The following is a 17,959-nucleotide window of genomic DNA, read 5'->3' on the forward strand; positions in this document are numbered from 1 at the left end:
TTTAAATGAATAATACAAGAATCAGAATTTTTTTTGTTGGTTAGCTTACACAACATGTACAAAAAAAGTACACGCTGTACTCCAGCAGAAAATCACCTTCCACTTTGGAACTGGATACAAACGAATGCCTGAGAACTGGTCACCTTTTGGCATTTTTCCAAAACCCTCTCAGCCTGCACTCTTTCTAATGATATTGACTTTTTAACGTTATATACTGTATGAACATACATTGATTTAATGTACTTCATTTATTACATGCATCATTCACTAACAGTGTACCTGAAAGCAATCTTTCTTTTTAACCCTTTAATATTGTTTACAAAAGCAAAATTAAACATTTCTTCATTCTGCACAGTACATAATGTACATAATGTAACAGCCACTGCTTGCTGCCCTTAACCTGTACCTCTGCTGTGTATGTTTTATTCAGCTTATGCTATTACTTTATTCCTTTCACTACTGTTAATTATTATTAAGAGTACTTATTATTCATAATTAGAGTATCAGAAATATATTTAGTATTGTGGCAAAATACAACTTTGGAAAGCCCTTTTTATTTTGGGAAAGTAAATATTCAGACAAATCCAACATGGATGCATGTAGTTCTACACCATTCTTACAAAGGGCAGAGCTTTGCTAAAGTTAGCAAACTGGCTATGTTTTATGCAGTGTACAAGCCCCAAACAATGAGATGATCCCAGAAAACCACATTTCTTTTGGAAAGTAGATTTTCAAAATCTGCAACTGTCTTTGCTTTAATCTACCAAACTGCAAAGCTTGGCTGAACTTGTTTTATGTTTACAATTGCACCATATTATAGCCAAAATAAAACCAAATACTCACAATAAGCAATATAATCTCTAATATGCCTGAGTAGGATAATACACCTGGATGCACCAATAATTACAGATATAACAATTTGTTTTTTTGCATTCTAGTTTCTCATACACAAATGAAAAAGTGCAATAAAATCAGCCAAAATAATAAAATAAGTGATCACACAGTGTGCCCTAATCAACTACTCACAGTGCACAACTATAGTTTTATGGTCAAAAACAAGTATTGAACAAGTGCAAAACTAATAATGCCATAAAGTCATTCAAATCAATAACATAACAAAGGTTTTGACAAGACCATCTGATTACTGGTCAAAGTACCTAATCTAGGGCAAAGACAAGATACAAAGTAGTAAAAAAATAGAATGTGTACACACATTAATTGTAGGTATGTGCATGCGAGAGTGCAAACATGTAGAATTGTAGTCAGAAGTATTGACCTTGTTTATCAAGTATTTTGTGTATTCACGTGTGTCTCTTACCTGGAAAGCATCAGAATGGCTAATGACACCAGGACAAAGGATCCAAAAGAAGTGTTTAGGGGGATACAGGAAGTGTCCAAACACTAAACATGTTGCATGTACATTGGTAGTGTATGCTTCAACAACATATATATTAGTGCAATTTAAGGCTAATGCTAGACAGGGCTGATTCTCGGCCTGTGGATAAATGCAGGCCAATGGAGTGGAATTGGTGACAGAATGCTCTTGTATGTATTTTGCTGCTGAAATCTGCTCTGTGTGCCTGTACTCCAAAGACGCAATGGCTGAGTGCAGGCACAGGGATAGGCTGATCAAATGTAGGGGGCTGATCCTCAGCCTGTGTTTATCCGCAGGCTTAGAATTAGCCCTGTCTGGTATTAGCCATATGGAGAAGGAAAGGGTTAATTACTGGGGGTTGGGAAGGTTGCAAAATGTTAGGCACCCCAGTGATTATAATCACTTGATACCATGGTCCGGTACACCTATTAGCAGTAAAATGCATCTGCTCGGGGTCCTTTCACAGAGTACCACAAAGTGATCATCTTCTTCGACTTATTTATTTTTCTATGGCTTCACGCACTGTAGCGTGAAAAGGCTATTTTTTTTTCTTTCTTGTGCTCTGGTGTGAAGAAGGAAGAAGCATCAAGAGTATTGTTCTCTGGTGTTAACTGAGAAGTACCCTGGGTTGATGCACTGGGAGTTATATTCACTGGGGGAGTGGGCAAAATAAGCCTACAGTCACTTCCCATAAAGTTCCTTAACAAAAAAATCAGGAAATGACCACAGCCAATGTTTATGTATGTGTGTGTGTGGGTTTGTATGTATGTAGATAGAGATATAGACATCACAAAATAATCCCCCTGCATAATTGACCCACTTGTAGAAGAAATATAGTGCCCCTTCAGGAGTACATATTTGTGAGTCCCAGCCTTATTGCGTGCATTGAACATTTCTATTACATATTTGTGTTTATAACGTGTGAGTGGGAGCTGTCTACCAAGCAAAACCAATGACCATGTTAAATGCATATGTGTATCATTTAAATTAGTGATGTCCAACTTTTTACATGAAGTGGGCTAAGTTTTTCTCTCTAGCATGTTCGAGTGCCGGATTAAATGAAAATGATGTCATATAGGGAAGTCTGTGGAGCCTTTGAGCAGAGTGGGGGCCATAAAAAACCTTTGGAGGGCCACATCCGGCCTGTAGACCTCCAGTTGGACAGCCCTGATTTAAATAATCAAATTTAAAAATAATCAGTTTATGTTGCAGTGTAGCTCCCAGTGGAGCTGAAGTAGCCAGTTATTTGCTGCTATCTTGATTCGTTTTTGGAAACTTAAAGGATTTATTAAAGGAAAATGTCTGGCTGTGCTGTGCTTTGTTGAACACATGGTGATATAGAAAAACAGCAAACAATGGAAAAAATCTTCACCTAACTCAAATCTAATTTTACCTGTTCTTCTCTTGCTATGTGTAGGCCCTTCTATATTTTTAAAACTTATTATAATTTTCTCTATCTATGATTTTATCAATTTATTCTTTAAAATAAAATAAACTGTTTAAAACAACATTCAAAACAGCAACTAAACCAAAAATTTTATCCATATTGCTGCTATTGATAAATGTATGCTCATAAACCTCTTTCATATACAGGGTGCTAACAAAGTATCTGTTGATTTACCTTTTAATTTTTTTCTTATCTACTGTTTTGGGTGCTTTTACAGCTGTTATATGCAAGCAGGTATCATAGTATTTCTGACTAAACGCATCTTTTGGTTTAGTTTAAGCAGGATTCATGACTTAAACGGCATGCTCAGAATGCAAAGTGTAATTAAGATCATGCTATGCCTCGAAAACTAGATATTAATAACTGTGAGGCCCAAACTTAAAAACAAACAAAAACCTTAATAGTTTGATGGATTCTTGAATTTGCAATTTGTCAAGATCTGTCCTGTCTATTTACTATTGTTAAAACAATTTGTTTACATACTAAATATCCCGATATCAATTGTCTTCTTTAGCCATTTGCAAATTTTACTTGTATTGAACTGAGCTGATCATTGATTGACCATTTTGTGCTATTCTGTAAATTCAGCAGGCCAAATTCTAACCTATCATCCTTGATGTGTTGTTCCAAAGATTAAAGAAAGGACAGGGGTAAAGAAAAAAGTGATAATAATGTAAGAATGAGAAACAGTGGAATATAATCCAACTAATAGGCATGTACTAATTGCATCTACTTTGAATGTAATCATTTGGAAAGTAGTCCAAAAGGGTAGAGACACACAACATTTTCATTTTAAAGAAAAATGTGCCGTGATAAACAATATTTATTGTCTCAGCTAAATTATTAACTTTAAGTTGTATTTTCATATTTCAGTATCGTTGGTTTGATGGTTACGGCCACTTGGATGGATATTTTCCATATGGAATACTAACTGGCAACACCATGGCAACAAAAGTAGAACTCACTTCCCCTTTATCATCAAGAACACCTCAAGCCAGTCTAAGTGACATGCTAAATGAGGTTAAAACTTCAAGGACATACACCAGTCCACTTTCAGATGCAAGCAATAAGTCAAATGATTCCAGTTTAACAAGCTCTGTTATCACTGCAGAAACTAGCAATGCTGCTTCTAAATCTGTGGGCATACTCAGTGTAAGGTCAAGACCTAGACTTTCACCTAAGCCTTTTTCCAAGGAAAAACCTCCAGATTTTCGAATTAGTAGAAATCTACTGGCATATGTTTCTAATGATACCCCATCTCCACTAACTACCAGCACATCAGACAGCCAACAGTATAATGACAGTGGGAGAATGAACAGAAGAATTTTTGGGGCCTCTCAACAGCAAAGCACCGAAGAGAATGAAGTCACCAAAGCTGAAGCAGGATCATTTGCATCTACTGCTGAAATTAGGATGCAGAAACCTTCTAATTGGGGCACACCACCAAACATTGCAGAGAATATTGCATTTGCTTCACCTTCAATTGAAAATAAATCTAGTCCCAAACCAGAGGTTCCAACAAAACCCTTGGTGATACCAAGCACACTGGAAAATGTGCAACCCAAGGAAACATCACATCTCACAAGTTCTAGAATATCTCTTCCAGATGTAACAACTAAGAAAATTAACAAATCTTCATTAGAGTTTGAAAGTGAAGATAGCTCATCTGTGAGAGCCCAGCTAAGGCCTAGACGTCGTCCAGTGTCTGCTGTCTTTCTAGAATCTATAAATGATCCAGCTCAAGACCGTTCAGAACCTGCAGATGGGAAGTTGTGTGGTAGAAAGCCAAGACCTATTTCTGCAGATCTTACAGCAAAGTTTGAAACCAGAGGACCATTAGTGTACAAGAGAGGCAATAGTTTTGATGAAACCAAGGAAAATATACCTTTGAAAAAGAACCCAGCTTGCTCTAGCATAACTGAGGAGAAGTCTGAACTTGCACTAAAGCATGATGATGGCCTTTATGAAGTTAGAAGTAAAAGCCAAGGAAACAATAGCAGCAGGTGTCAAACAACCACTGAGGTCCCTAACAGAAATGAACAGTTTGAAACCCTAAATAAGGAATTAGTCCTTATTAACACAACCAAAGGAAAAAGAGATAAAAAGGATCAAGATGTCAGTGATGGTGGTGAAACCCAAAGCAAAGTACATTTGATAGAAAAAAGTGGTAATGCCAGAGTTACACTACAAGAAGTAAAGTCTGTTTTTCCTGATAACAGTCAAGTCAGTAAAGTGCAGCCTTCAGATGATACTGGCATTACACCGGGAACCATTCATAGGCGCATCAGCCTTCTTTTAGCCAATACTGGTGCCTCAGTGGAGGTACCCGAATATCCTACAGCTGAAGAACTCAAGGGAAGTCCTAATGTTCAGCAAAGGATTAAAGGGTTTTCTTCAGAAAATGTTGAAACAAAGCTTGGCAGGACACATCCTTTTTTACAATCCCAGGACTACTCTCCAGAACTGACAAATATGTACGTATTCTTTAACTCCCTATTCCTATCTATCTAAAAAAAAAAAAAAAGGCTTCCAATTGCTTTACACTAATGTTTTAATCACATAACAATGTAAGGTTATTATTTTTTATACAAAATTCTACAGGGATATAACTGACAGCAAGGCCAGCCAGCTTCTTACCCTGACTGAACATTCCCATTCCCATTCCCATATTGCAGCAGCAGTAGCCTTAACACCTTTTCTTCATTACCCCGCTACCTCAGGGAAAACTATTTTTTAAGGACTGTAATGTGGAGTCTATATACCATCTGTTTACTCATTATTTTCTGGGTTCTAGCAGGGTTGGTTTGGGGGTACTGTACCCATTCTGGTTTAATATCCATATCCCTAAGGTGCCATCTGGTAAGTTGGGCTAAAACAGCAGATCATAAATATTTCTGATAATAAGAACTCATAAGTTCTCATCTCTCATCTGTATTTAGTGCGAGAAATAAATTTTTGCCACTGCTATGCAAATTCTTTTGGCAATTTAGAGATTTAAGTTTTCTTTCTACAGTAGCTACAGCCTTACTGTGTTGATTTTTTTTTTTTATCGTACATTATGGATATGCCCATATAATGTGTTGCAGAACATAAATATAAATGTTATGCAACAAAACGATACAGTCAATGACGATGCAGTCATATTGCCGTTTGGTAACTGATGCAGAGTAGGCACCCTGTGGATTGGACCTTAGTCACAGATTAATGACAATTTTGGCTATCTAATCTAAACTAGAAGCTTTATTGTTTTATATGAAAAGATGCCGTCTACCATGTTGCCCAGCTTACCTGTAGGGAAAATATGGCTATATCAGACCAAGTAAAATAGTGAGTTTTAGGTATTTCTTGTAAATTTTTCAATATCTAGTTACTGAATGAGTAAGGGCCCAAGAAACAATATTTACTCATTATGACTGCTTGCAAAAAATATTGTCTAAGATTGTGTCAAGAAATGTCCGTGATATCACCTGAATCTTCTGTTTGATGGCGGTATGTTTTTTTAGCTAGGCTTGCCCATGTGTAGGGATATTTCACTAAAGGGGATTGGTTGCTGGCACATCAGCATATGGGAAAACACACCTCCCTTATGGAAAGAAAGTTATATGTTCAGCTTGTTTCACACATGGTCAGTTTTTGTTATGTGTGCGCTCAGTCTTCCAGAGACATTAATACAACAATAATGAGTTCAGGTTTGCACGCTAGGAATGGCCTTTGTGTTCCTCCTAGTTGCAGTATATTAGTATTTTGTGGATATATAGAATTTATGAACATAGGTTGACCTATTTAGCTGAGAAATAAAATAGATCCTATTCATTTCTATTATTTATTCTTTTATTTTGCAGTTTGTCAAGTTCACAACCAAATGTGGAAATAAAAGATTCAAAATTTAAAGAAGAACAACAATCTCTAAATCTATCATCTGATCCAAAGGTACTTCTTTTCATCATTTCAGAGACCTTAAAGGGTTCAATAAACTACCAAAATACAGGATTCTCATATTTTATTCCTAGTCCTAAGCAGCACCAAATAAAATAGTCACTTACAGGATGCTAGGAAAGCTTTAGGAGCAAATGTTAGAACTTACCTCCAGAAAAATGCTGACCGAAATGCTACACGTGGCCTATATGGTCTCCTTGAATGGGAAATACCTGTCAGTGCCAGTATTTTTATCACCAAAAACACACTTGAGTGAAAAGTACCAGCACTAATGGTTAGGCATTTCATATGTAAGTGCAAGAGAGGCACTTAAAGGAAAAGTAACGCTAAAAATTTTTAACTAAAAAATCTATTCTACCCTCCCCAAGAAAATACCTGTAAAAAAACTTGGCTTCCTGTCATTTGAACAAAGGCGACATGGCGATGCCGGGAAAGTTTCAGGGTAAGTGTTCACTATGCGGCGATCGACTGATTGAGCCTAGCCTTCCTTCTGTATAGGAAGGAGTCAGGCTAGGCTCGATCAATCGATCACCGCATAGTTGATGCTTCACCCGATACTTTCTCCTGCATGGCCATATCGGCTTTGTTCAAATGACCGGAAGCCAAGTTTAGCAGGTATTTTCTTCTAAAGCATTCAAAATAACAAATAGTTTTCAGGATAGGGCAATTATTGGGGGAGGGTAGAATAGATTTTTTAGTTAAAAATTTTTAGCGTTACTTTTCCTTTAAGCACTATTGGATTTTTTTCTGGCTAAAATACACTGTGGAAACAGAACTGATCTGTCATTATGCTTAAAAGGTTAAATAATTAGAAAAGCACTAAAATTTCAAGTGCCCTACATCATGATATCTAAGCTGCCATTTAAGTATTAAGGTGTCTGTGTTGTAGAATGTACATTTCTGGGCTCATGCAACCTGTGGGGGGAAAACATTTTATGCTTAGCATCGCATAGTGCTAGCCATTGCTTGGCACCTAAAGTGTGAAATATTAACCCTTGCCTTTCTCTGGCCACCCTGTTACTTATACTACTCAGACTCTGACTTCCTTCTTTTCTTCAGTTCTTCTACTGTGCCAAAAGCTATGATATTGAGCTTTTGGGTAGGCAAAGCCCTGCTAAGCTGGAGACACTATTGTGTGGCTACTTTCACAGTAAATAAGCAGTTTAAGTAATGGGGTGGGGTATGTTGCTGGTGAAAGGCAAACGTGTCTGGTCACATTATGTTTAAAGGAGAAGGAAAGGCAAAGTCATTTGGGGGTGCCAAAATGTTAGGCACCCCCAAGTGACTTAAATCGCCTACCTTTTACCCCGGGCTGGTGCCCCTGTACGGAGAGAACAGCACCAGCCCGGGGTACCTGCAGCGCTTCCTCCTTCCTGATCGCTCGCGTGCGCATGCGCAGTAGAGTGAAAAAGCCGAACTTTAACAGAGAAGTCATCTTTTCACTCTGCTGCGCATGCGCCTGTCGTTTAGTCCTTGCAAAACGAAGCCGGAAGGAGGAAGCACTCGCTACAGCTACCCCGGGCTGGTGCAGTTTTCTCCTAACAGGAGCACCAGCCCAGGGTACAAGGTAAGCGATTAAAGTCACTTGGGGGTGCCTAACATTTTGGCACCCCCAAGTGACTTAGCCTTTCCTCCTCCTTTAATAAAAAATAAAACTGTGTTATTAGAAATTTAACTTAGCTTTTTATAATTCATTATTTCTGTTATGGCGAGCTATGGCTTTCAATTCACGCTAAAAAAAGTGTTTTGTTCAGCAGTAAACAATGCCGTGAATGTGTACTGTAGGCAGACTTGTGACCCTTGGAACACACACTCTCATTATAATACTTAGCACGTAGGGGAAGTCACAAGCATGAGAAGCTGCTGTAAAGCTGGTGGGGTATTTTTGGCTGCACTAATGACATACGCTTTCAGTTTTAAAAGCCAAATTTGTTTTTAGCAAAGCCATTTCCTGCTTTCTTTCCCAAGATTGTTGTGGGTTAAGAATAACATTGTGGATGAAGGAATGATACTATCCAGTTATGGGGAGACTGTGGATTTTTAGGAAAGTCACAAGGGAAAGTAAATACAAAAGAAAATGTTATGCAGCATATTTTCTAAATCTGCCTTAAATTAGTGCATTCCATTTTGGGTTTTCTGTCCCACACAGCAGCATTTCTACCATTTTCTTAGGATTAAACATGCATAATACTAATTCATTAGGCATTTTTTATGGCTTCATTTCTGTAGAGTTGGTTAAATATAAGTGGATTCCTTGCACTGTTCATCATCAAGTACTTTCCCTATTGACACTTTTCCTTTCTGTGGTCTGATGCTATTATGGATCAATAAAGGGACATCTCACAAGACAAAATAAACTCATTGGAATAACACACAAAATTCTAACTGTTTCCTACGACGCTTGTGGCTGTCTGTGTCATAAGGTGTAAGCCTGGCTCATGGTGGAGAAGGTACAGTCTCCCTCCTCCATTTTTGTTGTTGCTGACACAAGGCTTTAATAATGTGACTAGTCCTTAGAGAAGGAAGTTACAAATTCAGATGTTTAAAATCCAAAACACTTCATTGGATTCTTATAGAGATCTGGTTTCGCTGTTTAAAGACAGGTAACTTAATCACATATAATCAACAATGATATTAAGTACACCTGCTTTTTCCAGTGTGAAACAAAAAAAAAAAAAATGCTTGTGCTAATGTTCCGGATAACCTTGTTCGGTGCTAAGACTTTTATAGTGTCATATTTTAAAGACCCAAGCTCAGAGGATGATTGAGGAAGTGTTTGTGTATATGTAGCTCTATAGATGTGCAAACTCTTTAGCTGTTATATTCTTTAGTCCTTAAAGTAATGTAACAGTGCTGGCTTTGGTGATATCTTCATAAAATCAGCAATTTATGTGCTAGTTTACTTCCTTATTCTCTAAGTTTGTTCTCCTGTTCTGAATATCTGCGTTATGGCTGTTTATGCTTGATATTTATTAATTAAATTAGGAAGTTCAAAATCTTACTTTTAAACCTATTAGAGTATCAAGAATGAAGTACCACCAACGTCCTATTTGACAGGAAGTCTTATGGATACCACATTTCCTCCATCCTAATCTTGTTTTCCTTTTTATATAAGGAAATAGACTTTTCATTTCTATTATGATGATCCATTTTATGTTTGGTTTAAAATGAAGATTAAATGGCCACAGCTGCAATATACAAAGTGCAAGTTTTGGGCATAAGTTGTCATGTTTTGACTTGTTGTTTCTTCGGTTGGCCATACTGTTCTGATAGGCCTACATGAGGATATTGTTTGATATGGCAATCAACGCAATCATCAGTTACTATTGTTACATTTGTTTGGGTTGAATCATTGTGTGGTGATCATTATAGTAGAGGGCTTATGAATACTTTGGGGCAGAATTATTCACATTCAAACTAAGAAACCCCTTTGTATTCCTGGCACTTTAAATATTAACACAGTTAAGAACGTTTTAGAGTCAGGAAATTATCAAAGCAATTTTGGCTTTTTAAACGAGGCAGTATATTAGAACTGATTTGACTGTTGCATTCAGTTCTGTTCTATTGGGTGTTAGAGTTCTACTTGGTATAGCTGATTACTTCCAATTAACTCCCTACAATGGAAAAATGAGCAATGCTTTTAATTTTTAGACAATACTCCTCTATCAAATTTAGTTTTTCACATTGCTGTGGGATCCGGAAACCTGAATTCTGAATTATGGGAAGGCCATATCCCATAGACTCCATTATAAACAAATAATTCTAATTTTGAAAAAATGATTTTCTTTTTTTCTGGAATAATAATAAAACAGTACCTCCCAGCTAAGATTTAATTATTCCTTATTGGAGGCAACATAATTCTATTGGATTTAATTAATGTTTCAGTTATTTATTAGTAGGCTTAAGGTATGAAGATCCAAATTACAGAAAGATCCCTTATCCAGAGAACCCACGTTCCTAAACGTTCTGCATAATATGTCCCATACCTGTAGTAGTAATGCAGAAAATTATTAGCAAGTCAGAGTTGATTGAATTATTATTAAATCTGCCCTTAATTAGGGAAATGTAATTAAAGTTGCACAGTTTGCTTCATGTAACCTGTGTTCATCTTTGTCTGCTGAATCAGTGCGTACATGCTGGAACTTGTAAACAAACAGTGTATTGCACCCTAATGGTCTCTGGTTGGGGGGGGATCAGTAACACAATTTCACAGTAGTTCTGTAGGATTGTTTTAGCACAACCTTTTATTTTTCGTAGTTAAACAAACTACCAATACATTCCATAAAAAGAACTACTATTAATAAATAGTCTTATTTATTAATAATAGTCTTATGTTTTTATTATGAATGAGCTGCGTAATGTGCTTGTTACAAGATCATTTGTGATTCTTTTTGCTCAATCTGAATGGGGGGGTGCAGGTCTGTTAGTGGGGAAAAATAGTTTTCTCCTTCAGTATATTGCATTCCAAACTGTAATATCTTTCTTTTAAATTTCAGAAAATTATGGATACAAAGAACAGTGAAGTGTCGGATGAAATACAGTGGAAATCACGGAAATCATTAAGAAGATCAGACTGGTATCAATCTGAAGGCTGTTCAGATGTTCCCATTGAGAGGAAAAGTTTCTCGTCTAAAGATAAAAATTTTGATACAGCAACAGAAAATACAAGTGAAATAGATAAAAATACTGGCAATGAATTTAGAACTGTCAGGGCTACGATGTTTGAACACAATGTTGAGTGGCACATCGTTAATGAGGCAGGCCTTCCAAGACATACTATTCCAGATGAACATACTAAAAGCAAGTCTAACGAACCAACTAATGAATCAAGAGGTTGGACTGTTTGTCGGGAGGGTGATAACTCTTCTAAGTATCAACAAGGCACTGAAATGTTGAATACTAGAATTCCTCAAGCAGGTGTTTTTGAGAAGAGCACTTACATTGCCAGCCATAGTCCATATACACACACTAATGTTAAAGTCGATTTAAGTAGTCAGAGAATTGTGCCAAGATATGAAATTGTCCAAACTATTGGGGAAAAGGTATCCAGTGAGTCCATACAGCTGCATCCAGAGCAAAATGTTCGGACTCTTCGATCTAGCAAATCTTTTAGTAAAAAAGAGATAGAACAGGAGAGATCAGATTTGGAAGGAGATAGCATTGATCGGCCTTGGAGCAGGCTTCAAAGAAGCAAAAGTGAATACAGGAAACGTAATACACAGGGCAGTTCACAGGAAACATTTAAAGATAAAGACTTTGATTTAGAAAAGAAATATAATTTTAGAGGAGAAATAAGACCACCTGAAAAGGTGCATGCTGACATTGCATTTAAAACAGAAAGAACTGGCCTAATTGAAAGCAAAGCAGATACACTTACCATTTCTGGTTTTCAGGAAAAAGAATTTAAAACAGAGAAAGCTAAACTGTGGGAAGAGAGTACACTGAGGACAGATCTGACAGAAAAAGAACTGAGCAAAGGTTTGGACCATTCTTCTTTTCGAACACCAGCAGCAAATCAAACAGTATCTGGGAAAGGACTGCAAGGAGAAGGCCAAAGAGATGTCTTAAAATCCCAGACATACCAAGCAAGCAAAGGCAGTGCTGAAAAGGGTACAAAAATTGCATCAGTGTTTGAAAGTAAAGATGACACTGGTGTTTATGGTGAACAGTTCCATAGTTCAGCTAAAATTCACAATTTTAAAGAAAATGCAAACCAGCCTTATAGATCTTTTACAAAGAACAATTCAGAACTGTTGTACAAAAACGATTCCAAAGATAAATCAGTGGATGTTATTGAATCAATGCTTAATAGTGATATTGAACAGATGAAGAACAGTCTCAATTTCCATTCATCTTCAATGGACATGCAAATTTCTCACATGGACAGCAGAGTTAATGAATACGTTGCAGAGCAGGAGTGGACACGAGGGAAATCCTTGTATTCTTTAAAAGACGACAGAAAAGAAGAAAATAGCACAAAATCAGTTAGAACAAGAGTAATAAGTGATTTTACCACACCCACTTCTAATGAAGTATCTACTAGAAACACTAACAGAGGGATTGTTGATAAAGATGATGTTTTTAACAGGTTTACAGTGAGAGACACATCTACACAAGATACAAAGGCAACATATTTTGCTGTGACATGCTTAGATAAAAAAGAAAAAAATCAAAATAATCTTGAATATCAAGGCACTACTATAAATCTCCAGTCAAATAATCTTTACATGAAACAAGACTTAAATACAGACAAACTGTGTGCGTCTTCCCACAATCTTAACTTTCCTTGGGATTCTGGTGTTGATAAACAAGACTTGGAAATACCAAGCAAAAGCCACTGTATTGTGGAATCTGATCTCACTGTAAAGTCTGATGTGAGGAGTTCAGAAAATTTGAGGCCAAATACTATTGACATAGATCTTTTGCAGGAGAAGCATAGACAAAAGCCATATACAGAAGAAAACAGCCTTACATACAGAGATACTTTTGTAGAACACTCGCTAAAAGATGATCACAAAAGTGAAAATAAACAGCATGGCGAAGGTGAAAGATTTGATCCAAAATTAACTTACAGATCAAAAGTTGTTGATATTGATGCCTTAATGGAAGATTATAAAGTCACTCAAAATAAATGGGATAATATTGAAGATCAGGGAAAGCCGAAGTGGGAAAGGACACGATCCTTTAGAGAAAGCTCAGAAAAAAATGATAGCAGAAAATGGAAAGACCCTGATGTGAAACCCTTCACATACAATAAAGGAATCAAATATCAGACTGTCTCATCATGGTATGCATCTAGAGAACATGGGCATGAACCAAAAGCTGAAGACCTTCAATTCTATCAGCTTAAGGATGAAAGTCTGTCTGTTGATCCCGCATTTGCTGTTGAAGCAGATCGGGAAAAACAATCGAAAACTAGAGAACACCAATCCATTAGTAAAAACATAAGAACTCTGGATGCGTTGCTTGACTCGTCGAGAGGAAGGCGCAGTGCCCATAAATCGCCAACTTCCTTGCTTCAGGACCCCTATGGAATAGAAACAGAAAGACAGCCATCAAAGTCCTTTACAAAAGAAACTGGTTTTATTGAGCTCAGTGTTGATGGTGATGAAGAGGATATCAAACTAAAACATCAGACAGCAAGTAAACCCAGTGTAGCTGAGATGAAACTGGCACATTCTGAAAGAAGACGCCCAGCAAAGTCTAGTGATTTAGTAGCACTAATTTTAGAGGATAAAGAAAGGAGAAGGCAAAATAGGTTGAAGCAAAGGCCTGGAGAGGAGTATAATACACAGTCTTTATCATCAAGACATTTCAGTGAACAAGAGTGTGTACAGAGTGGTAATAAGGTATGTCATTTTTGCTTCCTTACTATTGAATACTATTATTTATACTAATTATTAATACTATTAATACTAAATATTATAAAAAATATTGATTTGTTTGGTCCTGAATATTTCTGTAAAGCAACAGCTTTTAATATCTTAAACAGTATACAAGAACTGCTAATTTCCATTTTCATGTAAAAATAAAAAATGAAGTATTAATGAGTGTATTAGATGCACAGTAAATGCATATATGTGTGAAGTTTTTCAGACTTAGTAATAGTTCGTTCCTACCTTGCAGGTAATAAAAAAATTACTATAAACTATATTGTCTATATTAGGGATGCACCAAACCGACGTTTTTGGGTGCGGCCGCATATGCTAATTAGGATCGGGAAGGGTTAAAACCCCCCTAACATTTAACCCTTCCAAATGCTCATTAGTATATGCTAATTTGGATTCTGTTCAGTGCAGACCGAGGATTCTGCCGAAACTGAATACTTTGAAAAAAGGCTGGATTTGGTGCATCCCTAGTCTATATGTCCATCTAAAAATCATTTAAAATCATTCAAAAATAAATGTCAGAATAAAAACACCCCTGACACCCCAGTCCGCTAGTCACCTATTTCCATGCGCTCTCTAGGAGACATGTAGTTATGACATTCAGACCTCTGCTTCACATGCTGCACTGTTTTTTCAGTGAAGGTCCATTGGGCACAGGAATGTGTGCTTCAGGCAATGCATATAACATGTCTAGCATGACAGACAGATGGCAGAGGCATTTTGGACTCTCCATCCATCCATGTGTGTAGTTACAGGAATGAATGACATTTGCCTGTCACTGCTCACATGGCCAGAAAACACTTGTATCCTTTTAAATTGCCACTACTTGAGGATAGTATCTCTCACTTGTATTCCCTATGATCCTAGCCAAATAAGAAATGTGCAGTAGTATTAAGTGATAAGTCAGTGTTGAATCCGTTATCTGGAAACCTGTTATCCATAAAACTCTGAATTATGGGATAGCCCATCTACCATAGACTCCAATTTAAGCAAATAATTCAGTTTCATTAAAATGATTTCCCTTTTCTCTGTTCATCCCATATAAGATATAATTAATCCTTATTATATGCAAAACAATCCTATTCGGTTTATTTAGCGTTTCAATTATTTTTTGTAGACTTGAAATATGGTGATATAAATTACAGAAAGACCCCTTATTCGTAAAAAAACCCATGTCTCATGTATTCTGGATAATGGGTCCCATGCATGTACTGTATTTGAAAACTTTTTCATTGTGAATGGCTTTGCATACTATTGTCTCTTGTCAAGATGCAACAGTTAAAATGGTTGTAGCCATTTTTGTCCACTTGAATACCGATAGGAGCAGCGTGTATGTCTTTGATTCTTTAATTACACCATAATTTTATTTTACTTCTTGCTTTCAAAAAATAATTATCCAGAAATAGATATAAGCAACTGTATTAAATTCAAAAGTGTCTGCAGGTAATGCTGTGCTCATCTTCTACTTGTCTAGGTACACATCTTTTTTTATTAGTGCATCATTATGTTCCAGGCAGAGCAGAACTCGAGTGATACTGAAATTAGATTACTAATATTTTTTTTCTCTGTGTGACTCTGTGAAGGTGCATTCCCAGGACTACAGCACATCAGTATACCATTCCACTCGACTACAAGTTGAAACTGTGACCGAAATATCCCATCGGAAAAGTGTAAAGCAACAAAGAGGGAGAGCAGAACTGGTAAGGTTTCATTCATTTACACAATTAAAAAATATAAAACATATATAAAAAATGCTATTAGAATTATGCGTTTGAAACAAGCTTGCTGTTTTTTTCTGAGAAAGGCTTAATTGAAAAAATGGTCTATAGAATCTGCATCGCCAGCCTATTATAGCTGGTCTTTGATAGCGTTTGGCTTCAGTTGAGATCAGAAAACTTGTATGTACTCTAGTGCGTAAGGCTGTTATGGAAAAAAGGGAATAAGTCAAAAGGGTGGTGGGTTGTCCATACCCGTACCATGACATCAGTAATAGTGACACAAATTTAATTAAAAGTGCATGACCTGCTGAATATCCTCTGTCCTTTTCAGCAGTCTGCCAAGTGTCAGCAAGGGGACAGAACTGTTTTTCTCACTTTGTACAGTGCTCTGTTTTTAATACTGTTGCTGTTTATAGCAGATAATTGTTCTTGACAAATGGGTAAAAAAACAAACAAAAAACATAAGGGTTCAAATAAATGTTGCTCTCTTTAAAATGCCAATGCTCTGTGTTTCAAAGAGGTGGTTTATTGAGGGAGCACAGAAAACAACATGATTGTATTTCTTATATTTTTTTATGGAAGGGTAGACAAATCAGCCTGCTGGCTACACCGATGGTTCAGGGGTGTAACTACAGAGGAAGCTGACCCTGCCCAGTAAGGCCCTAATGAATGAGCAGTTTCACTATGTATTGGTCGAATAGGTCAATTAACCTATGTTTTGGGGCCTAAATTGAACTTGCTGTGGGGCCCAGTAATACCTAGCTATGGCACTGCTGTGGTTTGCTAAAAATATAGGTTGGTTGATAACACAATATTGGGTAACTTTGCTGGAATGATTTCAATCAAAGAAAGTAATACTTTAGGCCTGATTTAGCAAATGTTCCCTGTTTATCAAAAACCATAGATTATTCCCCAAGTACAGTTAATAGGCAAAAAAATATGTTCAGCGCAAGTCCTATTCATAACACTATTTTTGAGAAAGGAGTGGGGTTTACTATCTCTTAAACTGAATGCTATTCATTTAAAAGCTATGAAGTTGACAAGGAAATATATATGCATTACTATATCAGGCCATTGTGTGTAACAGTTGTGCAAAGATTAGTGAATAAACACTTGGTTGCCCCGCTGTACCTGTAGATACTGGCCTGAGAACTTAATTTTACATTACTCCAACAGCCCCAACAGATCATCAGCTTTGCATTGCTAAGTAGGTGGCTGTATACTTGGATGCAGTACATAGATGCACTTTTGCTCTAGTGTCAATGTTTAACTAGGACTTGAACATGATTTGATGTATGGTTTTGTCTCCATACCTAGGCAATCATTTACAAAATGGCTTTAACGTCTAATGATTGTGCTTTAAGTAAGATAACACTAGCATTAGCTATGCAGTGGAAACCCCTTCAAGAATATCCATAGCTTACACATAATACTGTCTGATTATTCATGTTTATAGAATAAGAATTATACTTGGTGTTGTGACATAGCCTACTGTTATACGTTAAGCTATGTTCCAGCTGGCAAAACTTTCTGTGAGGGAGGAATGAGATCCTGCCCTAAAGCAGATTGATGTGAGTGTAGGCTAGTATTTCTACTTCCTGTTTGTAACAATGAAAATGTCCGCTCTGTTTTATTTGATTGCGCTCTTAGTAAACCACATAGCTTATATACCATATTACCATCACCCTGCCAGCAACAGGAACCTTAATCCTGTATGCGTCTAAAAATGTAATGTCACGTGCCTGCTCCATGCCCGTCTGAAGCATAACAGGGATCATCCTTTGAACGAAGATGATAAAACCCTGTCATAAATCTGCAGTCATTAAGTTACAGCCACTCAGAGCGGTTTCAAGGTTCACTTTTCAAGGTTCTCTGCACAGTTCTATGCACTGATTTGTCACCTTACATTTTCAGTTTATTTCCTACCAAAACTGTTTAATTTGATAGAGTGCAGTCACTGACCCCAGCAGCAGAATAACTATTATTCTGTAAGGCTACAATTTTAATGTTAATGTTACTTTTTATTGCTTCTTTTTCTATTGAAGACCTGTCCTATTCATCTTCCAGTCTCTCATTAAAACTGCTGCCTGGTTGC

At 36.8% G+C, this 17,959-nt stretch overlaps 1 protein-coding gene across 1 annotated transcript in view; it reads left to right on the forward strand.

Annotated features, from left to right (window-relative positions):
- The window catches only part of kiaa1671 (uncharacterized protein KIAA1671 homolog), a 107,417-nt gene that overhangs the window by 16,619 nt on the left and 72,839 nt on the right, over positions 1 to 17,959 (forward strand). The window contains exons 2-5 of the mRNA XM_002932085.5: positions 3,696 to 5,296; positions 6,665 to 6,752; positions 11,255 to 14,107; positions 15,730 to 15,846. Coding sequence (XP_002932131.2) covers positions 3,765 to 5,296; positions 6,665 to 6,752; positions 11,255 to 14,107; positions 15,730 to 15,846 — 4,590 coding nt within the window. The 5' untranslated portion in view covers positions 3,696 to 3,764. The remainder of the gene's footprint in view (positions 1 to 3,695; positions 5,297 to 6,664; positions 6,753 to 11,254; positions 14,108 to 15,729; positions 15,847 to 17,959) is intronic.

This window comes from Xenopus tropicalis, chromosome 1 (genome assembly GCF_000004195.4).
Source record: "Xenopus tropicalis strain Nigerian chromosome 1, UCB_Xtro_10.0, whole genome shotgun sequence".
Classification (NCBI taxonomy): Eukaryota; Metazoa; Chordata; class Amphibia; order Anura; family Pipidae; genus Xenopus; species Xenopus tropicalis.